A 24,564-nucleotide genomic window follows, 5' to 3' on the forward strand; every position below is an offset into this window, starting at 1 on the left:
TCACAGAGAAAAATAATTAGGCAAATCAAACAGTGAAATACTGCAAACCCCTTTAAACGCCGCAGACTACCAGCCAATAGAAAACCACCTCGCAGAGTTTAAAAGTCGAGCAGCTCATACCAATGCTGAAATAGGCGCGTACCGTTATGTTTGGTTGCGACCTTATAATGCAGTTTACATTACAAATACCATATGTAAACAGATACACTGATTACAAGCTTATATTATTCAATAGTCTAAAATGTATTCCTTTGAAAAATGTTTCTTGATTATAGATAGAAGTTGTTTTTCTTTTTGCACCCCCACATCTCAGACTTGACATCTTCCGGTGTCAAAGTTGACCGGCAGGACTGTCATGTCTTTGTTGCCTGTGTAGCACCCCAAGTATTGATTATAGAAGAGCGGGGTAGATGGAAAAATAACAGTTATCTATACAGAGGAGGCAGATTTAAACCTTACCCATAACAGGTATGTTTAAGCTTATAAATACTGTTAAACTGTGTACAGTTTCTTTGGGAGGAATCTCTGTGGAAGCGAAACCATTCATCCATGCTAAGTTAGCCGAGCAGCAACTCGTTGGCTAACATTAGCTGTACTTGTGGCACTGTGTCTGAACCGCTGTAAACAAAACCTTTTATATTATTGTTCGGAATACAAAACACCTGATTTTAATGATATATCTTTAAACTACTTTTACATGCTAGAAGTGTACTCTAAACCTGTTTTAAATAACGGCAAATTGATAACTTGTTTTCATCCGGGTTTAGCTTGTTAGTTAGCATAGCCATGGAGAATGGAATTTGTTTACAGAATTTGGTGTTTAAGATATCTACTGTTTCATAATGTGCGTTCTGCATAGCGGTATTTTAACTTCCTTTTAATGTATCATCATCATCTACGTTGTCCTTTGTTGGTATTATTTATGTTATGGTTTATCTTTTGTTGCTAACTCCACAGTTTGTCTACAATACCCTGCCACATGCATTCAGTTTCATACACTGCCAGACTCTTTAATATGCTAAACCACATGTACATCACCTCAACATGCATATATTGGTTTATTTAATAAAGTCAAACCACCCAAAAGATGGAAGAAAAGATGAATGGATCACTGCCTGTTGTCTCCCCGGAGTATCTTCAACAGTGGTGAGTCTTCCTCCTCACCACAGTGTGCCCATACAGGATCAGATTATAGCAGCAAAACTCTCTAAATGGCAAAGTGTGATGAAAATGAAATGAAAGCATGTGCAACCAGCTGCTCCTTTGACCTTTCTTTCACCATTTTTTTCATAATGTCATTCGGATTGTACACCCTGAATGACAATTTACTTTATTGTGCTTTAATACAGGGAGAACAAAGGCATGTCTGATCGTTTCCCTTAGTATGATGTGAAGCTTCACAACATTCTCACCATTGTTGACTATGGATTAAAAGTGTGGGCGCATCATATGGTGTGGAAATAATTTGCAAGCAACTCTGACTCCCAAATTTCAGAACTGATATACACTTAGCTGTGAGTTTATTAGGTACACCTAACAAAAGTTACAGCAGACTTGCAATAAATTCTCTTTATTCAGATTATGATGATCAGTTTTAGTTTAAACATATATAAGATGAGATAGAACTCTATTAATCCATGAAGACATTATTGTGCCATCAACATGCTCTAGTAAACAGACACACTGGGTAGAGAAAATACATTTCTAAGTCAAATCTAAATATTACATACAATAAATAAAAATTTACACTGTGGCTATAGACATGGTTATGACAATGCAAAATAGATCAACATAGTTGACAGTGATGCATTGAAAGTGACAATTTATACTAACATTGAAATAATAAAATGATGTCCACAGCACTGAGAGCAGAAGCAAATCAGGTGGAGTGAAGATACTGCACCTGCTACACATATTGCACTCACATAGATAAATAAAAGATTAAAGAGCCGTTGATTCAACTTTACAGCCTTTTTTAAGGCTGTAGTTTGGTAAGAGATTCTCTACTAAACAACTTGGACATAATAATTAGGTTTTCATAAAGGAATCTACATGAGGATTCATTGAATCATAACAGTAATAAGAGAAAATGCATCAGTTGTGTTTATTCATTTATCAAACCAAATTACGCATCATGACAGTTACACTGCGATTGAGTTACACTCAGTCAAATACAGAAAATAGTTAAACAAAAAAAGCACAAAGGGTACATGAAACACTGGCCTGATTCCGGTTTAGCCCCACAGCACAACCCAGTGCCATTTTGTTCATTCTACTGTTTTTCTTAATTATTCTTCCACCACAGGGTTCAGTCTGCCCAGCAGTTCCACGCTCTCCAGGCCCAGTATTCAGGCTTCAACTCCAACCATCAGTTTCACTACCCGGAGAGGCAGGCGGGAGAGGAAGCCATGGCGCACATGGCTAATCCAGATCCCATGATGGATCAACAGGAGCCTGCCAACATGGCAAAACGTACTTTGATCCCTTTTGAATAAAACAGCTTCACTGTATGTGGCATCTGGTTGTGGCCCAGGTTGAAAATGAGTTAATTTGTCATAAAGTGTCGATTCAGTGTGTCCACAGTAAGTGTGCACCTAAATGGGAATATCATATTAAAAATACTGTAATACTACAATACATGGTGTTAGCATGCTGGCTAGTAGGCATGCCTTTGTAGAAAAGCTCTTTGTGGATTAGTGACAGACTTTTCAAATATATTTGGTTTCCTGAAATAATTTAAAGCAGTAATGTGGTTTGCATAGAAGCTTGGTATGCCACCAAACATTCCAGAAATTGAACTAAATGGAGTAATATTAAGGTTGCGTAATATGGAGTCAACAGTTCAGAAAAGTGTAAAAGTAGGGTGACTTAGTTCAGACAGTGCTTCCTTTTGAAATCCCCTTTCTTACCTGTTCTTATAGCCCCAGCCAAGAAGAGAGGCAGAACAGCTCAACCGAAGGAACCCAAGGCACCCAAACCACCAAAAGTACCTAAGGCACCAAAGGCACCAAAGGCACCAAAGCCTCCTAAGGACCCAAATGCACCTAGAGCCAAACCCGGTCCTAAGCCCAAGAAGGGCACTGATGCTCAGGCAGACGGCAAGCAGGAGAAGATCGATGAAAGCTTCAAGAAGGTGAAGAGGAAAATTGACCGCTTCAAGGGAATGTCAGAAGAGGAAGTCATGAAAAAAACTCTACCAGACCTACTAGACTACAACCTGGACTATGTCATTGTAAGGTCATATTTCCGTCAGTTTTACCGTGGAACCAACTGCTGTGTTATTGGGAAAGAATTTGAGTTTGTAAAAAAACATCTGCCGTTCTTTTTTCAGATCGGTATCAATCCAGGGCTGATGGCAGCTTTCATTGGACGATGGTTTCCAGGACCTGGAAATCATTTTTGTAAGTTATGTGACGAGAATGATTTTGAGTTTTGTAGTAGTAAAATGTGGTTCCTGTGCTAGTCTGCAAGAATGATCAGAGGATGGTGAATAGTTTTGGTTTCTTCAAACTACCTTTGTTAGGACCAGTTAAGTTTTAGGCCTTTGGAATCAGGGCTTTTTCTGTAAAGTGACTTTTACAGGTCAAATTTTTTTTTTTTAATGTACTCTTCCTATGTCATAAATTAAACATTAATCCGGAAGCTGTGACACCATTAACTTCAGTCAGATACATCAGCTTTTTCAGCTGCAGAGATGAACGACCGGTAACTTTTTGATTCCAGGGAAGTGCCTGTTTCTGTCTGGATTTACTGAGGAGCAGCTCAACCACATGCATGACACCACATTGCCTGTCAAGTACAAAATGGGCTTCACCAACATGGTGGCCAGGGCGACGCCAGGGAGTAAAGACCTCTCAAGGTAACAACATGTTAGACATATCAGTGGTACCACTCATGGATTTTGATTTGATCTCTCACCACCATGCTTTGAGATCAGAGTTTTTATTGTAATGCTGTATTGTAACCATTTTCCTTTTGTTTTCATCTCAACAGTAAAGAGTTACGTGAAGGAGGCAAAATTCTCGTAGAGAAGTTAAAGAAATATAAGCCTCTTATTGCTGTTTTCAATGGAAAATGTAAGCGCCCTTCTACGACAGAGGAACATTTGCGGTAAAATTATTCTCTAAAGTGAATTAAAGTGATATATTTCAGTTTTTTTTTTCTTGTCCCACAGGTATCTATGAAATGTTCTGCAGAGAATTGTTTGGTAAAAAACCACAGAAGCTTGAATTTGGTTTGCAGCCACACAAGATCCCCGACTGTGACGTGGTGAGAACTCAAACATGACACAACTGTTTTAAAGGATGTTGATGAAAGTTTGACACATTTCCAAACTGACGTCTCTCCTGTGTGAAACCGCTGTGGATGTTTTAACACCATCATCACACTTTCATCCACATCTCAAGCGGTGGGATCATATTACAGATGCTGTCCATGTGAACTCACATCGTTCAGTATCATTTATCAAAAATTTGAACAAATATTATTACTGATGTAATGATACTGGTTGATCATCAGACCCACACTAATTTAAAATGGTATCATAGATTATAAAATATAATGTCTATAGTGATAATTACTAAAACTCACTTCCAAAAATTTGTAACAAAAGTTAAAATTTTTGTCATGCTTGTAAAAAGAAGAGTGAAAAAAAAGATTTTGTTGAGTGGCCCCAAACTGTGGCTGTGGCTCAGGAGCAAGAGCCGGTCGTCCACTCATCAGAAGGTCAGTGGTTTGACTCCTGGCTCTTTCAGTCCACATTTTGAATAGTTCTTGGGCAAGATACTCAACCACAAATCGCCCCCAGTGTAGCATTGGTGTGTGTGCATAGTAGAAAATCCCTGTATGTATAGAACAAGTTCCTGTGAATGTGACTTGTGGTCGATAAGACTAGAAAAGCCATTTACCAGACTGAATGTTCAAGGGCTTCCCTTTTCAGTAAAGTAACTGATGCCTACTTGATATCAGTCAAAATCAACACTAACAGCTGAAAAAGTGAGAATCAATACTTCTGCAAATTTGGAGACATCTAAAATATTTGTTCCACTTAACAATGAAAAGAAAACAGAGAAGTTTCATGAAGGAGAGCAGCCAGTTTAGAAAATCTTTCAACAAAAACTTCTGCTTCAAAAAACCTTCAACTGACCATCAGTTCCCCCACACAGGCTCTGTATTTGATGCCGTCTTCCAGCGCTCGTTGTGCTCAGTTCCCTCGTGCTCAGGACAAAGTCCACTTCTACATCAAACTGAGGGAGCTCAGAGATCACCTGAAGGGCGTACAAAGAAGCACTGAGATCGAGGAGATCGACTACACGTTTGACCTCGGTTTGGCCAAGGGTGAGTCAAAGCAGCATCATGACATACAGAAGCAACACACTGCATAAAGCAATGAGCATCATTAAAATGACTTTTTAAACATTTATATGAGCATGGAAAGATGTAGCATCGTTGGCCTGACAGCTTCTGTGTTTCAGTACATCGTGATGTTAAAATCTTGCCATTAGTTTAATCTGTGGGTTCAGCTGAGAGCATGATTGACAATTTGTTTATTCTTGCTTTTTTGTTTTTCCATCATCAGAGGACGCCAAAAGGATGGCGATTAAGGAGGAGCAGTATGATCCTGGTTATGAAGATGCCTATGGTGGAGCATATGTAGAGAAAGGACCTGAAGAGGCCCAGAGCCAGACCAACGGTCACTGTACATTCTCATCTGGAGGAAACACAGGTAACAACACACACTCCTGAACCTGAGGGGGAGTCGGGATACAGCAGACGTGGTTCTGATCTCTTTAGCAATGGTATCTTATTCTGAATCATGACCACAGGGAAAAGGAATTCAGATAAATACAGACATCTCAGGTCCTGCCAATTAATCATAGTAATCTGGTGATTGAAATTTTTCTTTTTTGAATAGTGAAAAATTTTCATCATGTCTCACAACCAAGTGGTGACAAATATAAATTGCTTGTTTTACCTGTTTGACTGTGCAAAACCTGAAAATTTACTTTTATATATGATAAAGAAAAGCATTAAAATCCTGACAAAGCTGGAACCAGTGAAATTTCTGTCTTTTTTTGTTAAAAAATGTAAAGGATTAAACAACAGATTTGACAGCTTTTTTGGTAATAGGCTAATCAGTTCAGCTCTGGTGTAAGAGTAGAAATTGATGTGACTGTAAATAAAAACACAACCTATAGTATAAATACTAAGTGCTATACTGTACATATTAGTGATGAACAGATCGGCTCTGATGTCATCCGAACCCACATGTATGCATAAAGCATCCGTTTTAAATAAACAAACATTTAAAGGGAAAGTTCTCATTTTTGGTAAAATGAAAATGGCAACAGGTATTTCCACTATAGCCTGAACACAGGCTGACATTATTAATCCAGTCAAACTACAATTCTGAATTATATTGTATTTTCTGAGCAAGATGCTAAATCCTTGCGTGAAGCTGACAAACCACAGTCCTTCAGGTAGTGTCACATTATCAGTTTGTTTGCGCTGTTTCTTCAGAAGGAGCACAGGAGGCGACCACGTCACAGACAGCAGGCGGCCAGCTTCCAGACGGACAGTGGATGACCCAGTCCTTTGCAGATCAGATCCCAGATATCAGTGGTGGACCAAAAGACGGCAGCATATGAGGACACAGGCTTTGACTCCTGCTGCAGTTCAGTCCTTCACCTCTTTTGTCAGGTCTTAGATTGTTTTCCTCTTTATTAGTGTCGGGGTGGAATATACACACATAGATGGACTTTTTAGAAATTTTGCAGAATATTCTGTGTTTTATTTCGTTTGTGACCTTGTATTCATGTACGATCATCTTCATGGCAGTCTTTTTAAATATGTGAAATCAGGGACTTGACAACGATGCTTGACTGTCATTGGAGGAGGTCATGTATTTAAACATTGTTTTGCCTTTGTACCTTACTGTACTGTACTATACTGCACTGTGATGCAGTAGCTGTAAACATTCACGTCTACTGTTTTAACAGTAGATAAAACTCCAGATGATTATTTTATAAGCTTGTCTGATCTGTGTGAGCTTATATGATCCTCTCTGTGAAATGAGGATTCAGCTAAGCATTAATATTTTTACATTCATGGTGCTATGAACTGACCACGATGCAAAGTGATCACCCGGTGAAACCAGACTCATTATGGATGCTAGAGGTTCCACAGGGGGAATTTCTGTCACACCTTTCAATACAATGTTACAAAACTCAAACAGGTTTTATTTTAAACTTTGTTATCACTTTTTTTGCTTTAGGAATTTTAGAATTATGTTTTGTATGTTTATGGAAATGACATTCACAAGGAATTTTATGAAACATTTGTCCATTAAAATGTCCTGATGATGCTTTTTCTATATTATTGGTATTATTGTTTTTTGTATAAAGTACATTATAGTTGGCACTTTTTATGCCTCTGCCCCGCGGCTAACTGTGGTGAAACATTTTTATTGTAAGTTTTAATGTACAAGAAAAATCCAAAAGACAACATGGAAGGTGGAGCCCAACACAAAAGAGATGGACTGACATGCAACAAAGCTTGTATGCTGCACCTCTGACCTCTGAGACACCTTAGCAGAGGTAGATTTACAGATCTGACAATGACATAAATAGCATACTGGTACTGGATACTTGCACATAGATGCATGCTATCATGCATATACATGTACATACATCTATGCATGCATATATATATACATACACACACAAGCAACAACAGAGGGAATAGGGTAAGTTCTCTGAAGAACTGGTCTCCACCTCTGTCTTTGTAATTGAGCATGTCGACCCAAAACGCCAACATTGAGTAGAGCTTCAGCACTGACACTGATCTGAGCAATGATTTTGCTGGTGACAGAATGACGGTCAGGTTGAACGCCAGTCACAGATTTCCATATCTGGATGTTAAGTGGAAGTCTCTGTCTCACTTGTCTGCACACTTCCACCAAGAGGTCATGGTGCCTGCTCCTCATATTTCTCTCTGTTGTGTTCTCCATTCTTGCCTCCTCCAATGCCATCACGAGGGCGAGCCCATAATTAACGGCACCCACAGGTAACAAAATACCTCATCTGGTGTTTGTATTATTCTAGACACCACCACTCACGAGATGAGGGAGCGAAGGAGTTTAAACGGATCGTCTCTGTCCTGCTGGAAGAGCTTGTTAATCCTGTTGAATTCCTGTAGAAACACGTTTACAAACAGCAGGTACAAGTTGTTAACAGCATCACTACATCTGGTGCAGGATTTCAGTATTATAACGTCTTTGGTGGTCTTTGGTTCATCCCCACTGATTGACCACTGTATGTGCTAACAAGCAGTTATGGATGAAAAGTCACCATGTACCAGACATCTGTTCCAGCGTCAAAGGGATTTCACCAGGACTGATGAGGCTATAGATTTTTACCTACTCACAGTGGCAGAGAGCACTGTGTGAAACAAGTTGTGAGAATAAGAAACCAAGTGTTCAAGGTTGCAACAATCACAAGTGTAACATGTTGGTCTTCTGCACTTTGTCGGCCAGGCAGGTCATACTGTTCACATGGAAAGACCCTCTCCCCCCTTGTATTCTCATTAAATCAAAGAGGTTATGCAACATCTCAAACTACAGACGATAAGATAAATTCTATGCAACTTGGCAGCCATTCTTGATGTTTGTGGAAAAAATGGAAGCAGAGAATGTAATCCCCTAATATTTATGTTGATCCCCTTTGGTGTTCGTCAGGAATGACTAACTTTCACTCAGTGATGTAGGTCAGGGCTGCTGGGTGGGCAGGTGGGTTGGAGGGGGGGGGGGACTTGATTTCGGTTGGATGCAATGCTCTGTTTTATTTGATTTTGTACACCGAAAATATTCAATAAAAAGACTTTGATCAAGTGCCCAAGGTTGCGTTGACAAGTCTTAACTGTCTGGCTTACACACAGCTGTAGGGAATGGTACACACACTTGAGCAGCTGAAGATTTTGGTTTTTCCAGAGTTGATGAATGTACACTGAATTCCTCTTCTCCACCGTGACACTGCAGCCATCTGCACCTAACCCAATGCACTTTTTGATTTCCAGTTCAACTCTGTACTCTGTTGAAAACAGGTCAGAGTGGGGGCAATAGCCTCTGCTGTTTCAACATTCAAGTTAATCAATCCCAAAAAGGTGGACACTATTTAGTTCAGTGTTGATTTTGACTTGTCTCGCTCACTGACTATCACCAGTGCGTAGGGGGGAAGGGGACAGGCAGGGGGGACGGCATTTTGGACGGATCCCGCAGCAGGATAGATATGGCATTTCCTCTTATTAGATAGGGTCACGTGAGTCATGGTGTGAATGGGTGTTAAGACTGCATATAAGTGGTGTCATAGACCCCCTCCCTTTTTTTTAGTGATGGTCGTTCCAGTTTGACTTTAATGGCTTCTTTCACTCCTTGTGTTATTCCGCATGTGAAGCAATTTAGTTTCCCCAGTGAACAAGTCTGTACATTACTGACTGAACTGACTGTATTATTTTGTGTTGGCCAATGCACACTTCAGTTATTTTAACTTTAATTTTAACCCACCTCCGACCCCCCTCATCAGAGGACAAATAACTACTGTTCTAGGAGTGATCTTTTCCTTATTTATCAGCTAGTTAAACCTAAAGAATTACATTAAGTGATCTGATTTTGTTCAGTTAGATTACATGACATCATTACTTGCTGTGACAGTGTGGCTGGTATTGTTTTCACTCTGTGAGTCTGTGTGTGTGTGTGTGTGTGTGTGTGTGTGTGTGTTTCTTCGTGGCAAAATGTGGTTCTGGAGACATCTGCTGTAGTGGGAACTACCACAAAGGCAGTTTTGAGTGTTTTGGCTGGTGCTGTTTTCTCCATTCTGATGAACACAAGTGAACACCTGTTAAATGTCGTAACAGTTGTGAAGCTATCATGTTGACAAAATCTGCCCACAGACAGACAGACAGACAGGCAGACAGACATATAAACAACTGTCACAGTACTGAAAACTGCCTCTGTGGTAGTTCCTGCTACAGAAGATGTGCTTCTTCCTCTTCCCCCTGTTGCCTTGATGTTCTTACCTCCTTCATTTCAGGAGTGTCATCTGAAAGGAACAGAACAACAAAGAGAAACGTGGAGTACAGCTGAGCACCTGCAACCCTCCAATCATTTAAGTGTCAACATTAAGATCTTGTGAATCTGACATCTTAATAAAAACATTGAAAGTGACTGTTTAACTACAGGGAGTAACACAGACATGAATGAAACATATTGTACAGGATGGAAGCTGACGGTTACCACCAGCTTCAATGGCCTCCTCCTTCTGGCAGGTCTTTGAAATGGCCTTGATGATCGGGGCCTTCTGGTGTTCGGAGGACCGTATTTTCAGGCTGGAAATTAGTCCCTTTTTTTTTTATATGATTCATTTCTGTCTGTCTTCTCCTCCTGCTTTTCTCCATCATCCTCATCTTCCTCCTCATTCTCCTGTCTTTCTTCATCCACCCACGCATGTCTTCTTCTCTGCTCTCTAAGTCTCTCTCTCTCCTCTTGCTCCTGTCTTTCTCTCTCTCTCTCTCTCCTCCCTCCTCTCCTGTCTTTCAGCGTCCTCTCTCTCCTCCTGCACCTGTCTCTCTCTTTCCTCTTGTACCTTTCTCTCTTTCCTTCCACATCCTCTCTCTGCTAATTCTCCATCCTCCCTTGTCTTTTGTTCGCTCCCTGCTCCTGTCTTTCTCCCTCAATTCTTTCCAATCTTCCTTTCTCAGTCCTCTTCAGCCTATCTCTCGTTTCCTTCTGTTTTCTCTCCCTGTCCACTTGTGTTCTTCTCACTCCTGCTATTGGTTGCTATGCACACAGTTGATTATATATATATTTCTTAAATTAATATTAATATAATAATAATAATAATTCCCCCTCCGTTTATATTGTCAAAATTATGAGATAGAAAAGTCATGATTATGAGATTTAAAAAAGTCATAATTACTAACGTTTCATGTTGTAGTGCTTTATTAAAATAAACATTGTGACTGGAGTATTTGGTGACATTGTATTTAAGTATGACAGACATTCATTTTGCAAAAATATACAATTTAATTTGCATTTTATTGCTCTTACCATTATTGCAGTACGAAGATTGTGATAAAGTCATAAGCTGCCTCACAATAAAATCTAATTGGGTGATTATGCCCCCTTTAAAGTATTGAATTTGTGTGTGACGGTTCAGGTCTTGGGATTAGGACTTTCTGTGTCTTTATCCTCACTGAGGTAAAAGATCAGAGTTAGCTGGAAGACTCTTTTTCTCTCTTTTTCTGTGCCTCTATTTCCTCCTGTTTTTTCTTCTTCTGTTCTGCTTTCTCCTCCTTCTGTTTCTTCTTCATATCCTTCTAGTCCTGCTTTTGTTTCTTTTGAATCTCCTCCTGCTCCTCCTTGTCTGTCTTTGTCTCCAGGGGTTGTTTCTCCTCCTCCATCTGTTCTCATCTCTCTGAGCTCTCTTCTGTCTTGGCGAGCTCTGCTCTGAGTTTCTCCTCCAGAGCATTGAACTCCTCCCCTAGCTTCCTTGATCAGGAGGTTTTGCTGTTCTCTGCTCCTCAGCTGGTTTTCAGCCTGAGTCAGCTTCTCAGTGAGATCCCTCTTCTCCTTCAGCTGCAGGATTTCAGTTTTGCTTTGGTCAAGCTGCTCATTCATCTCCTTGACCTCCTGCAGTTGGTGACACTTCTGAAGACAGCCAACTTCCATCTCGCTCATTACAGTCGCCTCCCAGTGATTTGTGTCTGCTTCCAGGACCTCCTGCTCCCTGGCCTGCAGACGCTCCTCCAGCTTGCTCATTGTGATCTTATCAAACAGCAGACTGTACACCTGCCTGTTCTCCTGTTGCAGAACAGAGAGATCATGTCGGTTTGTTCTACGACTTGGACGGTCCTGAAGGGCGGCGTCTGCCCTTGTCTGTGCAGGTTTCCCTCCAGACATGGCGCCAGGAAACAGAGACGTTACAGGGGCGTGAAGCAACAGATGGTCTCCGGTCCTGCACTTGTCTGTAGTAGACGTTTGTAGATCTGTAGTGATCTGTAGTTGAGTGTGGAAGATCGTACTGACTGGTACTGGATACTGTGTGTCTGAGAGACAATGTAACACTGAGGTTTACTCTAGCTGTGACAGATTTATCATCGTCATAGATGGTTTTGCCTTCATTAATCAGGAGCTCTGGAATCAGCCTCATCACACGATTACAGTTATTGATTAATTAGATGAATTAGTCATTTTAATAGTCAGATGAGTCAAATAAATGTAAATTATTTACTGCTTTTCCAAACTTCATTCATAAATTATACATTGTGTGGTTGATCCTAATTATTGTTTTGTTATGGAAACTAAATCAGTCCAAATTATATTCTATAGTATGATCAGTAAGTATAATCTTAACCAAATTTAACCTAAGTTATTGTGCGTAACAGTTAATCTTTTGGTCACCATCTCAGTTCGTGTCCAAACTGCCTTGTTGAATCCACATGGTCCACATGAGTCAGACAAAGCATTTCTTCTTATACACTAAAGTACAGATATGTTAAGAAACCATAAATAAACATCTATTTTAGCCAGTCTTTTTTCAGTTTATGGTTGATAATGTGTCCGTTTACTTCTGTGGTTTAAAGTCACTTTGCCACATTTAGGCAAATTTGATATTTGGATGTTAGGCAGAACTGCACAGGTGGAGGTGAGGGAGAGAAGGCCCAGGTTACCGCTGTCGTCCCTGTGGAGATTTTTGTTGGAAACCGGGGTGACTGTTGAGGTCAAAGGTTTCATGCGTTTGTCTCCTCCTGTCTGGATCCTGAGATTGGAGCGGGAGGACCTGCTGCTGCAGTGCTGCTCCAGAGACGCACTAGAAGACGCAGACAAGAACGAACACCGAACGGGGTCACTGCTATTGGTTCTGACTGTTATGACATTGTCTCATAATGTTAGTTATACAGCAGCAGATAATGCTGTGCTGATGAAGATGGTGTGTACAATTAAAAAGAAGTTATATCACCTTCATCTCAACATTTACAAGGTTCATAATTACAGCCTCTAGAAAATCTACATTTTATAAAACAATTTCAGTTAAAGCAATGACTCCGATGTTAATGCAGTTGGTTTTCTATGCAAGTCGGAATTTAGTTGGAAAATCCATTTTTATAAATGGTTGATTTGACAATCACCTCTTCTGCCGCCTTCCCTGCCCAAAGAGTCAAGGGAGGCAACTGCTGAACTTGAAAGTGCATTAACTTGAATCTACCAAGGCCCAGATTGTTCTCATTTTTTAATGCCACTTTTCAATCCATATTAAATTGATTAATTTAATAAAGTGTCAGAAAATTATATATTATTGTACAGTCTATATACTGTATATGCATGTGTACACACACCTGTTGTTTTCTTCGCCTCCCCTGCAGAAGTCTGTGGCTGACGTCAACAGTGTGAGGAAGACGGTACAGCCCGACTGTATCACACTGTCACAACACGAACAATTAAAGAGCCGAAAGGAGCAGGATATGAAGTGACGTCTGTTTCTAATGGTTTGGGCATTATTCTAATAAAAACTTTGTCCATTCTGTAACATATCCTTCTCCTTTGGTTGCATGATCAAATTCAAGAGAAGAAAACGCCTCTTCTTTACCTTTTGGTGAGTACGGAGATCAGCTCGATGGGCAGCATGAGGAGAGTCAGCAGATACAAAAACACTTTGACAGGAAGGACCTGAGTGAGCTGAGACCACCACCTGACACCATCATGACTCTCCCTGCAGGCCTCACACAGGACTATCTCACACACACACACACACACACACACACACACACACACACACACACACACACACACACACACACACACTCAACATGAATATTCCTACAACACATCATAAAGATACTGATTGTAGATTTACTGAGGGGTTAATCTACAGCCAGTTCACACATGAAATTACCTCTAAATATTACAACTGGAGAACTCTGTTGTGCCCAGTGAAGTAGAAATAACTGTAATTGTGAGTACACTTCGACCTTAGAGTATTTTACACACAGGTATGTGTTTCCAAGATCAAGATTGATTCTCCACACTGACATGTCTCAACCAAAGCAAATCCAATGTAGCTTAAAATTGCCTCAAATCTTATTTCTATGCTTTAATTTGGGATGAGATGGGTTTGTTGAGTTATTTCTAAATATATATATATATATATATATATATGTATATATATATATATATATATATTGGATTTGCTGGACAGTGATACAACTCAGTAGTTCCAGTGATACACTGAAGGTATCCTGGCAGGTGTGGGATCAAACCTGTGACCCCTGCCCCGCCTGTCCCACTTACTTTTTTTGATGTTAACTGGGAGGTTCTCTATGACTTTGTGGTCCAGCCGGCAGAGCTCTTGTTGTGTAGGATTCGGTCCATCCACCGGTGTCTTCTTGGACTCCGCTTCCTTCACCAGCTCACAACAAGCCGGTTTGAGTGCGTCCATCTCTGCCACCAAACTGCGGGGAAGACACTGTGTCCCAAGCAGATCTATAAGAGACAGGTGATCCAGTTACATGTTATAGCTGTTGCTACACTTGTGAATAAAAAAAAAAAACAACAAAAAAAAGAACAAGAATCAGTTGTGAGGAGGATGAAGGTGGAGGAGTTCACCTCTTTCTCTCAGGAAACGAAGAGCGTCCATGTAGCCGTGGTGACAGATCTCAGCCAGTTTCTGTCAAGAACAATGTAAATCCTCAAGGATTGTTTGCTCGTCTTTTACACTCCAGAGAACTGCTTACACATCTCAAGATTAATTTGCCTTTCACACCGAATATATTCAATTTCTTGATATGACAGAGAAGTGAGAGAAACCATGTGTAAAAAAAACCCCAAAACAACTGCAGACCAACCTCAAGTCCAGGAGGTAAGAAGGATGTACAGACACGGTGCACATTCCCCGTGTTGACCTGGATGCTGACGTTGCCGTAGTGCACCTCGAAGAAGTTGAATGTGCCCTCTGTGGGGCAGATGTCGCTCTCACCTGAGAACGGCGCCATGGTGATGGTGTTTCTCTGCTCGAACAGCGGCATGTTGTTGCTCAGTGCTCCGTCCATGTAGTGCTGAGAGGAAAGGAAGCCGAGTGAAATGATTCACGAGCACACGATCTATGATTCACGCTCGGCTTTAAAGGAAGATCAGTTAAAAACAGACTCAGTGCCCTGCTGAATGCATGTTTACAATATGTCTTGTACTGCTGTATCAGACAGGGATGGTTAAAAACATATTTGTTCAGTACATTCAAGGAATTATTTTGACATATAACCAACTTTGTAGCTGTGTTTTCCTTTCGTCTTCTATTCTACTTCACTTACTGGTTTTCTACATTAACCAAAGTACTTTGGTTATGACCTTGTTGCATTTAGTTGTGAGTGTGTCAGTGTTGACTTCAGAGATGAGGATAAGCCTGGGTCATAGTCACATGTTGTCTGACTGCAGTGCTTTTTAGACTTCTGCTCTTGTATGTTGGTTTCCTTCCCTGTTCTCTGGCTGTGGCTCTAAAAATAACTACCAGTTGACACCAAATGTTTGAATTTAAATGATTTGAACAAAAAAATGTTATCTTTTCATACTCCAAAATTTCCTGTGAGAAGACAAACCAAAACAAAACAGGTCCAGAAATACTAGACACCCAACACAACACAGATGACCCTGATTAAGTCCACAAGCAGAAACACACTGGTCTCACAATAGAGTTGTTCTTTAGCATTGCTGGAGTTTAGATCACAACATAGGCAGAGTTATGTCAGAAATCTCTACTCTGATTTTCTACTTAAATCCCCTATTTATAGGATTTGAAGACTTCTGATTATAGCGGCTTTAAAGTAAAGAAAACTGTAAAACCATATTGTGTAACCATTTCCTGATAATCCTTGGACGGGAACTTGTCAGCTGTAGCACTGAAGGAGAATATAGGAACAGTGAAGCTGAGTGAAACAGATTAAAAAATGCACATGCATCTACTCACCACTCCTCGGTATGAAGGTGGCACGAAACCACAGTAAACAGGGAAAAAGCAGCTGCACATAAGAACCTGCAAAGGGAGACTGTAAGTTAAAGCTCCGTATTTTACGCTTTCCCTGTGTTTAATTTGAAGTCTTGATCCATAAGAAGATATATTTGTGGTTTTAAGAGCCAAAAACCATCTCAGTGTAGTTTAACATCTTCTCTCTCAGGCTTCTCTCTGGAGCTCTAGTAACAACAGGTCGGTGAGCCAATCAGAAGAGAGGAAGCTCTGAGCCTCTGTGGTTTCTGAGTGGTTGAATAAAAATATAGCAGGTAAACACTGTCACTTTGTTGTGACATCATAAAGTTACAGAAGTCCCGACGGCTGGTTTTAAGGTTCAGTTTCTGAATACAGGTTGTGTGCATTTCTCTGTAGACTGAGCGTTTTGATACTTTCACAGTATTAATATAGAACCTAGACCTGCTTTATAATCCACATGGAAATCTCCCTTTATACAATATGGGACCTTTAAAACACCAGAATTCAGAAACAAGAGCCTCAGCTCATGCCATTTCGCTGAATTACTATCTGTGAAATCAGACCAGGCTGCAAAACCTTTCATAGCCTTTGTCTTCTCCTTTCTACCTGAATGAGCTCCTCTCTGCTGTCAAACTCTGACACCAAAACGTTCTTCCCATCAGCCAGTCTGGTGAGGGACACACAGAGCTTTCCAGAGGCCCGGAGGTGGGCGTCCTCTGGAAGTTTCTCCAGCAGGGATGCCTGCACCGTCCGCAGCAGACTGAAGGTGGGGTGGAAAACTCCCAGTGTGTGTTTTCTGGCCTCTTTGGCCATGGTCAACACATCAGCACACATCTGCTCTGAGGAGGAAAATGCAGTATAATCAGTCTTTAGGGAAAGTGATAAATTACAGCTGCATGTATTACACAAGAAATGTTAATGTGAATTAATCTAATTCAGCATTTTGTTTGTCCTTTTAAATTCTTTTGGTTCTTGGATGTATTGAGGAAGCAAACATTGTACCTCTGACTCAATGTGTGCTGTCTCTTGGAGCTGCAAAATGCATTCTGGGTAATGTAGGGAATTAATAAATTGTTGATTGAGGCATTGTTAGCTGATATTTTATTTGTCTCACTTGCTTTATTACTGAGTCATTATTATTTTGTTTTTTTATTATTCATTTTATAATGTATCTATTATAAGTTTATTATTTGTACTTACATTCTACATTGTTCAAAATTCCTGGAAAAAAACGGTACATTTTTTCCGCTTATTGTGCTGTTATTTTGTTTTCATTGTGATGTTATTGTGTGTGTTTGTAATCTGCGAGTCAGTGAATGAGATAAGGGAGGAGGATGTTTTTCTGTCATTCACTGCCCTTGGCTTTGAACTCCATGTGACGTCTGGAATTTGCCCTCAATATTACATGAACTGCACTTGTTCAGAGAGAAAACAAACCCCTGACCTTCCAGCATGACCAGGAACTTCAATTACTACAGGACTAAAATTAAAACTTGTAGTGAGCATGTGCCACTGTAAGTGCATAACAAAACCAATAAGATAGCTGGTAAAATTTGATTTAAAAACACATTGCTTTCATCTGTTCTTTAATATATTCAATATATTAAATTAACTGCCACTATAAACTATGAATGAATTACTTAGAAATGACTTTGTGTCAGACTTTGCTTATTCAAGAGATACATATACATGTATATATATGGGTAAAATGAATTATTGTAATAGGAAATAGCACATGTAAACTGTGACCTTCATGCATTAAGTAATCACAGCTAGGTAAATAATATTTTTTCAGACATTAACACTCAGTTTCTAGCTGAAAGATCCCAATATCTATAGTAAGCTGAGAGATATACAATGCGATATTAACTGATGTTATGCTGCACCGGTTAGATTACACAATGAAAATGCGCATCAGCTGGAAGAGCTAGGAAATCTCTGATCTGCGATGTGACTCACCAATGGGAATCCCAACAGTCAGAGCTGCGGCGACCAGACAACCAGAAGAAGCTCCGCCGATTTTAGAAGCACCACAGAGCAGCTGCGGCGCCCGCTCGAGGATACAGCTCAGAGCCCCCAGGTAGTAAATACTCCTGAATCCACAGCCTGCGAAAGAGATGTTCCACTCCTCGTCCCAGTTAAACATCTTCTCCGAGGTTTCCATCGACCGTGATTTTAATGGGAAATCAAAACTTCATCTCTAGTGTTGCAGTCCCTTCAATCATATCTCAGAGTGCAGCTGGTGCATTAGGACACACCATCCAGTGTCATCAACATGTTAACGGATGTGTTATCTCCACTTCACACAGGGGTAAAGTGGGTAGCCTGTCAGTTTGCTATGGTATTGCACAACTTACTAGGTTCAAACGTCACAAGTTTCAAAATAGAAAACAAGTTGGAATAACTTCACCCACGGGCTGCAGTTAGGGCAGATGCAGAACACGTGACTTTGTTTTCATAACTTAGGCTGCTTAACCAACATGTAACTGCACACAGTGCTATGGGAGGAACAGAAGCAGAGCACAACATCAGCTACTGATTTGTGTGTTTGTTGCTCCAGCTGAATAATTTTACAGTGGGTTATCACTGTTACTCATGTGCCTGAGGTTTGTCAGTTTGTTTTTTGTGAGATGGTTATTTGATAAAAGTGCATCATAATGCAAGTGTATCAGTAAAAGCTGATGGATTTCATATCAAAAAACAATAAATAAAATGAATGAATACATATATGATGTTTTCTTTCTGAACTTTGTTCCAGTAATCTTTGTGTTTACAAGACAAAAGCTTATAATACTCCCTCTGAGCAGCGCTACATCTTCAGGACAGATTGGGGGCTGCAGTGACTCGCTATCAGAAAGTGAGGAGACAGCCGGGGCTAGCTGGTTAGCATGCTAACTTCAGTAGAAGAAGAAAAAAAAACCCATTGCTGCAGACAGCTCTTGGTGAGTAAATGAAGTTTGATGCCAAACTCACAACGTTTCTTCTAGACTGGTAAGTAAACAGGTGTTGATGCTAACGTTAGCTTTGTAGCAATAGCTAGACTTACAAGTAGCTCCTTCAAATATCTCTGCAGGTTTGTCACATTTGAGCAGCATCTCTGACATTACACACAGTGACTTGATCCATTGTTAAATTTAATTAATTCATTAATTAATTAAAAAATATTGACAAGTGCAGTCAAGGAACATGTTTGAGTTTTTCAGAAAGACAAATAGATAAAAGAAGCTCTGGGAGAAAGCTAAAGGAGGCGACAGGAAAAGAAAAAATAAATCATGTTATAGCCTGTCATGTACAGTTACTTAGTGTATCTAATATTTTTTTTGATATTAATGCCACAAAACACAGGACATGTTTGAATTCATTTATTCAACAGCTTCACTTTCTTCTTCTTCTGTGCAATATTAAACATATTTACTTGAATGCATTAAAGATCAATGGTTTGAGGTAGAGTTAGTCGTGTTCCTGATCCACCCCATAGCTCTGCCCAATCCCCACCCTCTACCTGCACTGTCAAACCCAGATGTGGGGCTGAGGGAGGGTGTGGGGGGAGGAGTCAGGGGCATGTGGTCCACCTCACTGTGTGTGTTCCAGGTGAAGGTGAGGCTGGAGGTGGGCGTGGCTTCTGGGGTCATTGGGACAGTGTTTGTGTCCTCTTTCCTGCTGTTCCACAGGTTCAGGCCTAGAGGCAGGCTTGTACATCTGTGCAGAGGTGATTCTCTGGAAGAAGGTGAAGACAAGGATTCATCTTATGTAGATGACAGTAAAGTTTCAATGAATTATTATACTTTTAGACATGCTACAGTGCAGCTTTAATGATGCCAATATCAAGGTGTGGCTCCAATACTTCGGTCCAAAGTGAAAAATCTCGCCAGCTTGGATGGATTGACATGAAATGTGGTGCAGAAAGAACATGATTCCAGTCATGTCTATAATCTATTGCCCTCAACATGTCATAATTTCCAGTAGTCCAACTCTCAAAACCTCTAAAACTATCGAGGACCAGGGTTCTTTCAGCCTCATCTGTACTTTGAGATAACACTAAGAAACACAGAATGTCTGAACCAGTGAAACCAAGGCACAGAGCTGCACAAGAGACATGACCTTCACACTGTATACCTGTCACTGTCCTCCGCTCTGTCCTTCCACGCTTGTTTGTATATGTCCTCAGCCTTGCCATAGAGCCAGCTCATGTCCCTGGGCACATCTGGGATCCAATCCACCAGTCTGGAAGGACAAATTAAAGTGTCAAATTAACACTCACAATTTGCAGTGATGGAAGTCAATAAAAGTCCTGCATTAAATTTGACATAGGTAATAGTAACAAATATTAGCATGATGAAGTTCGCAGTATGAAAAGTTGTAATTGTGAAGAATAAAAGGTTGAGTTTAATTTCACAGTGAATCTAAAAGTTGTTCTATATATACATATCTATATATACACATATATATAGAACAACTTGAGAGATTTGGGGATTCTGGGATTTTCATGTTTTCAGGTTAGTTTGAGATGAAAGAAGCAAAAGAAGAAAGGAGGAGGCAAACAGAGGGGTAAAAAGAAAGATGGAATCCAAGGTAAAAGACATTGACAGATAAATGCAATGGAGTACAACGTCACCTAGTGAAATATCGGGAAAAATTTGAGGTCCCACAAACACAGAAATACTGAAGTATGGTTATATTTAAGGATCAAAAATTCATGAGGAATGGTTGCCTGGCTTCCTTGGTATTAGAGTATAATGCTAATACAGGCCGGTGATATGATGGGCTCTTACCTGTGGGCTAAAGAGTAGGGCGACACGATGGGCAGAGTACAGGGGATCTGCAGGTATGACGTCACTTTCTTCGGCAGGTACTCGGTCACGTGGGACAACAGACCACCAGCTGTATGGGATTCTCTGCAGGCCTCACACAGCGCTGACACAAATACAGTAAAATACAAACAGTTTTACTGCATTCGATCTATTGGACTGGCACTGCAGGTTCAAGCAGGATTTCATTGCTCACATCTGTGTCAGCCTGCGCTTCAGTTCCTATACTCACCCTTTCTGATGTCAGCTGGGAGCTTCTCTACGAGCTGTGGATCCAGCCAGAAGTGTTCCTCCTGAAGAGGCTTCAGTCGGCTCCGCTGCGTGTTCACATCGGCCTCTTCGGCTTCAGCCTGCTCCTTCACCAGCTCACAACAAGCAGGTCTGAGCGAGTCCGTCTCCAAACTTCTCAGTGGACACTCGCTGCTGATCAGATCTGTCATGGGCATTTAAATCAAGACAATTTCTGCAGTAACAAGCGCTGGATCACACCGCGTTTTTCTTTTCTTCCTCGGCTTCTGTTTTTCTTGAATATTCGAAAACTACTGTGGCAAAGTTTCCTTACGCTGCTCTTGCAGGAAGCGGAGAGCATCCATGTAGCCTTTCTGGCAGATTTCAGACATTGCCTGTAAAATCCGAGAGCGCTTGATGAGGATGCAAGATAGGACCATATAATCTGCAAATATTACTGTCGTATGTTGTATATTTCAGGTTGCAATAATCCCTTTTTGACGAGCAGAAGGAAATTTGTAAATCATTTTCGAGCCAAAACACCTTTGAGTAAAGTTTTAGTTCAAGCAGGACTTTGAAAGCCAACTTTAGAAACATGTTTTCATCTCATTCCAGAAGGAGAAAAGAACATGTTTTCTCCACATGCACCACGGGCGTCCTGCATGTGTGGATATGGACTGAACATAAAGCAGGGGAAGCTAAATATTTTTTGTTTGATGTTCTTCCGGTTGCTAAACAGCTATCCATGTTGACACAATCAGACTGTATAATGTATTTTACTGACTGAAAGTTAACAAGTATACGATGTGGTCCGGCCTGCAACTACATAAAAGTTCCTATCACTGGTTTAGTGATAGGCCTTAATACAAGTTTTTAAACATCTTAGATGTTTTTAAAGATCATTTAGTTTTAAAACATTAAAACGTTACTTATATCTTTTTTTTTTTTATCTTTTGCCCAAAATTGTACTGTTGTGCCAGTGATTTGTCGGCCCACTTGAAATACCTTTGCGGCCCTGAACATGTATGTCTCATGTATCCTGAGCTTTAAGGCTCTTTTTCTACTCTCATAAACTCCTGCTGAACCCGCTCCGCTTGTCTGTGCTCACAGGTATCCCATATTAAAACACAAACAAACACAGTTGCATGACACAGTTCACTAATAATCAATATTATTATCAGATGATAAATAATAACCACATTAAATAACTGGATAAATTGCTGCTTACAGGGAGTGAAAATACCTTTGAATGAAAAAAAACATAATACTTCAGAAACTGTTTGGCGGTAACGTGAAGTATATGGTTTAAAAAGAAGTGTGATGTGATTTGAGGTAAATGGGTGAAAACATGCAAACACTGGTATGGTCTCTATTTTTGTTTAACCTGACAAATCCTATTTAAAGCTGATAAAACAGCTTTTGAACTGCTGCAACTGAATCACGGAGCTCCTGCGTCTCACCTCAGGCTGTGGGGGGAAGAAGGTGTTGGCCACTCTGTGCATGTTCTCTGAGTTGACCTGGATGCTGACATTGTTGAAGCGCACCTCATGGAAGTTCAGCGTGCTCGCCCGGGGGCAGATGTCACTCTCACCGGCATACGCAGAAAACGTTATCGTGTTTTTCAGGTGACATCGAGGCAGGTTGTCACTGACGGCGCCGTCCACGTAATGCTGAGTGGAGAAGGAGGGTGTTGAACCTGACACTGATTCAGGGACACTAAGTAACAACCACACTGAAGTTTTTAGATGGATGTAAACTGTGCAACATGTGTTCTGTGTATATGAATATGGAACTATTCGTGAATTATGCAACGACTGTATCACTGTGTGGTCAAATTTCCTCTGAGTAACTGAGAGGCACATGTGAAAGACAATAAGTTGGATCCATTATGAGACCTGTTTGGGTTTATTGATACATTTGTCTCAAGGAAAACTGTTGACCGTTACAAGTGACAAATGCTGGGGTGCCCAGGTATCTCACCTGGTAGAGCTTGAGACTGAATCCTTGCTGCAGAATCCCCTCTCTCTCTCTCCACTTTGCTTTCATAATAAAGGGCAAAAATGCCCCGAAAAAATAACTTAAAATCTAAACAAACACTTTAATGTAACAGCTTGCTGGTGTACTCACCACCCCTCGGTAGGTGGGTGGAATAACACCACAGTAGAAAGGGACGAAGCAGCTGCATATAAGGGCCTGGGAAAAGCACACACAGTATTACTGCATATGAGTTGTTGAATGAAAAACTTTCTGTACACACAGAAATGGTGTGATGGTTCCTCAAAAAAATATCACCCCTCATTCGTTCAGTCAGTCAGCAACCTTCGCGTTTCTGGATAAAAGGGTCATCTTCACTCCCATATTGTAAAGTGTACCTGAATGAGCTCCTCCCTGGTGTCGTACTCTGACACCAGCACGTTCTTCCGGTCAGACACTCTGGTCAGGGACACACACAGTCTCCCAGAGGCTCGAACATGGGCGTCTTCTGGAAGGCTTGAAAGCAGAGAGTCATGCACTATCTGCAGCAGGTTGTAAGCTGGGTGCAGGGGCCCCAGTTTGTACTTCCTGGCCTCTTTGGCCATGAACATCAAATCAGCACAGCATTGTTCTACACAGAGAAACACAATAAATAGATCCTATTAGATGACCTTTTTAGCTCTTAAAAGCAGAAGTGATTCTGTCAACTAAGGACTTAACACAGGTCATCTCCTTTTATTTGAAATGTAGCAGTTATTTTCTACTATAGACTTTTGGTTACTAACATCAAATACTGGATAAAACTGTTATTTTTTTACTCTTTCTTCACTGTCAGGTTGTGTCTAGAGATCACCTGGCTAAAATCTGTGCCAAGGTGCTGATAAGTCACCCTAGTCAAGAAAGTCTTAACTGTGCATGAATGTAAGGACTTTACTTTGTGTATTTGAATTCTCAAAAACCAGATGTGCCAAAATAAGATGCAACAATTCGATGTCTCAAAAGTCTCAGCAGAGGCTTTCCTGTATGTCCATGAAAGAGACAAGTTGTGCACGTGGACACAATGAATCTTTACAGAGGAAACACATGCAATTACAAATTAAATATCGTATAGTTATTTGTGGCATTGACACTGGAGATATAACAAAGTGCAATACTGCTAAGTGCATTTGATCTGTGCCGAATTATACAACAAAATGTGGCCGATTTTTGAATGAAGTTTGGAGTGTCGAGGAGAGACCCGCCACTTACCTAGGGGGATTCCAATGGTGAGGACAGCAGCCATCAAAGACCCTGCAGAGGCTCCGTATATGTGAGAGGCGTCTTGCAGGAGGCAAGGGAACCGTTCAAGGATACAGCTGGTGGCACCGACATAATAAATTCCCATAAAACCGCAGCCTGCAAAGGAGATGCTCCAGTCTTTCTTCAAATCAAACATCTTCTCAACCAGCAGAGCTCAGGCTGTGTGAACCCACCAAAGAAACTACAACATCCACCTTCACACAACCTGCGAGCAGCATCCAAAGGTG

At 40.7% G+C, this 24,564-nt stretch overlaps 3 protein-coding genes across 7 annotated transcripts; 1 reads left to right on the forward strand and 2 right to left on the reverse strand.

Annotated features, from left to right (window-relative positions):
* The first annotated feature begins 318 nt into the window (after positions 1-318).
* On the forward strand, positions 319-7,372 carry tdg.1 (thymine DNA glycosylase, tandem duplicate 1). Of its 3 annotated transcripts, XM_023400365.2 has the most exons (11): positions 319-468; positions 1,072-1,146; positions 2,306-2,472; positions 2,922-3,232; positions 3,332-3,401; positions 3,724-3,859; positions 3,994-4,076; positions 4,175-4,269; positions 5,166-5,337; positions 5,579-5,725; positions 6,520-7,372. In XM_023400365.2, exons 2-11 carry the CDS (start codon positions 1,088-1,090, stop codon positions 6,645-6,647), a joined length of 1,368 nt encoding a protein of 455 aa, XP_023256133.1. In that variant the 5' UTR covers positions 319-468; positions 1,072-1,087; the 3' UTR covers positions 6,648-7,372. The 3 variants fall into 3 exon arrangements, with proteins under 3 accessions (XP_023256133.1, XP_023256135.1, XP_023256134.1); XM_023400367.2 differs by lacking the exon at positions 1,072-1,146 and having other exon boundaries at positions 327-468; XM_023400366.2 differs by lacking the exon at positions 319-468 and having other exon boundaries at positions 482-1,146.
* Positions 7,373-10,975: 3,603 nt separating this feature from the next.
* On the reverse strand, positions 10,976-18,277 carry LOC111650476 (patatin-like phospholipase domain-containing protein 2). 3 transcript variants are annotated; one of them, XM_023400386.2, is made up of 9 exons: positions 17,988-18,277; positions 16,635-16,867; positions 16,011-16,076; positions 14,896-15,105; positions 14,657-14,717; positions 14,342-14,533; positions 13,641-13,782; positions 13,390-13,473; positions 10,976-12,863 (listed from the first exon to the last, which is right to left on the reverse strand). In XM_023400386.2, the coding sequence occupies exons 1-9, from the start codon at positions 18,190-18,192 to the stop codon at positions 12,596-12,598; spliced, it is 1,461 nt and encodes a 486-aa protein (XP_023256154.1). In that variant the 5' UTR covers positions 18,193-18,277; the 3' UTR covers positions 10,976-12,595. The 3 variants fall into 3 exon arrangements, with proteins under 3 accessions (XP_023256154.1, XP_023256156.1, XP_023256155.1); XM_023400388.2 differs by having other exon boundaries at positions 16,635-16,862; positions 17,988-18,127; XM_023400387.2 differs by lacking the exon at positions 13,390-13,473.
* Positions 18,278-19,375: 1,098 nt separating this feature from the next.
* On the reverse strand, positions 19,376-24,478 carry LOC111650403 (patatin-like phospholipase domain-containing protein 2). Its single transcript, XM_023400300.2, has 9 exons — positions 24,287-24,478; positions 23,437-23,669; positions 23,192-23,257; positions 22,525-22,734; positions 21,399-21,459; positions 21,069-21,269; positions 20,801-20,942; positions 20,145-20,252; positions 19,376-19,745 (listed from the first exon to the last, which is right to left on the reverse strand). The coding sequence occupies exons 1-9, from the start codon at positions 24,471-24,473 to the stop codon at positions 19,460-19,462; spliced, it is 1,494 nt and encodes a 497-aa protein (XP_023256068.1). The 5' UTR covers positions 24,474-24,478; the 3' UTR covers positions 19,376-19,459.
* Between the last annotated feature and the right edge of the window lie 86 nt (positions 24,479-24,564).

The sequence above is a fragment of the Seriola lalandi genome, unplaced genomic scaffold (assembly GCF_002814215.2).
Source record: "Seriola lalandi dorsalis isolate HSWRI2012SDOR001 ecotype SW California unplaced genomic scaffold, Sedor1 jcf7180002052274, whole genome shotgun sequence".
NCBI lineage: Eukaryota > Metazoa > Chordata > Actinopteri > Carangiformes > Carangidae > Seriola > Seriola lalandi.

Bases quoted from the DNA above. Each gene is read 5' to 3' on its own strand.
- LOC111650476 (XM_023400386.2), bottom strand. From the start codon at position 18,192: ATGGAAACCTCGGAGAAGATGTTTAACTGGGACGAGGAGTGGAACATC. The intron at 14,718-14,895 runs GTTGGTCTGCAG...TGTTCTTGACAG, and splicing joins TCTTACCTCCTGGACTTGAG to AAACTGGCTGAGATCTGTCA. The intron at 12,864-13,389 runs GTGTGTGTACAC...TGCGTCTTCTAG, and splicing joins GGAGGCGAAGAAAACAACAG to TGCGTCTCTGGAGCAGCACT.
- tdg.1 (XM_023400365.2), top strand. From the start codon at position 1,088: ATGGAAGAAAAGATGAATGGATCACTGCCTGTTGTCTCCCCGGAGTAT. The intron at 2,473-2,921 runs GTACTTTGATCC...CTGTTCTTATAG, and splicing joins GCCTGCCAACATGGCAAAAC to CCCCAGCCAAGAAGAGAGGC. The intron at 5,338-5,578 runs GTGAGTCAAAGC...TTCCATCATCAG, and splicing joins TGACCTCGGTTTGGCCAAGG to AGGACGCCAAAAGGATGGCG.
- LOC111650403 (XM_023400300.2), bottom strand. From the start codon at position 24,473: ATGTTTGATTTGAAGAAAGACTGGAGCATCTCCTTTGCAGGCTGCGGT. The intron at 23,670-24,286 runs GTAAGTGGCGGG...TTCTCTGTGTAG, and splicing joins CACCATTGGAATCCCCCTAG to AACAATGCTGTGCTGATTTG. The intron at 21,270-21,398 runs GTAAGGAAACTT...TGCCCATGACAG, and splicing joins CCGCTTCCTGCAAGAGCAGC to ATCTGATCAGCAGCGAGTGT.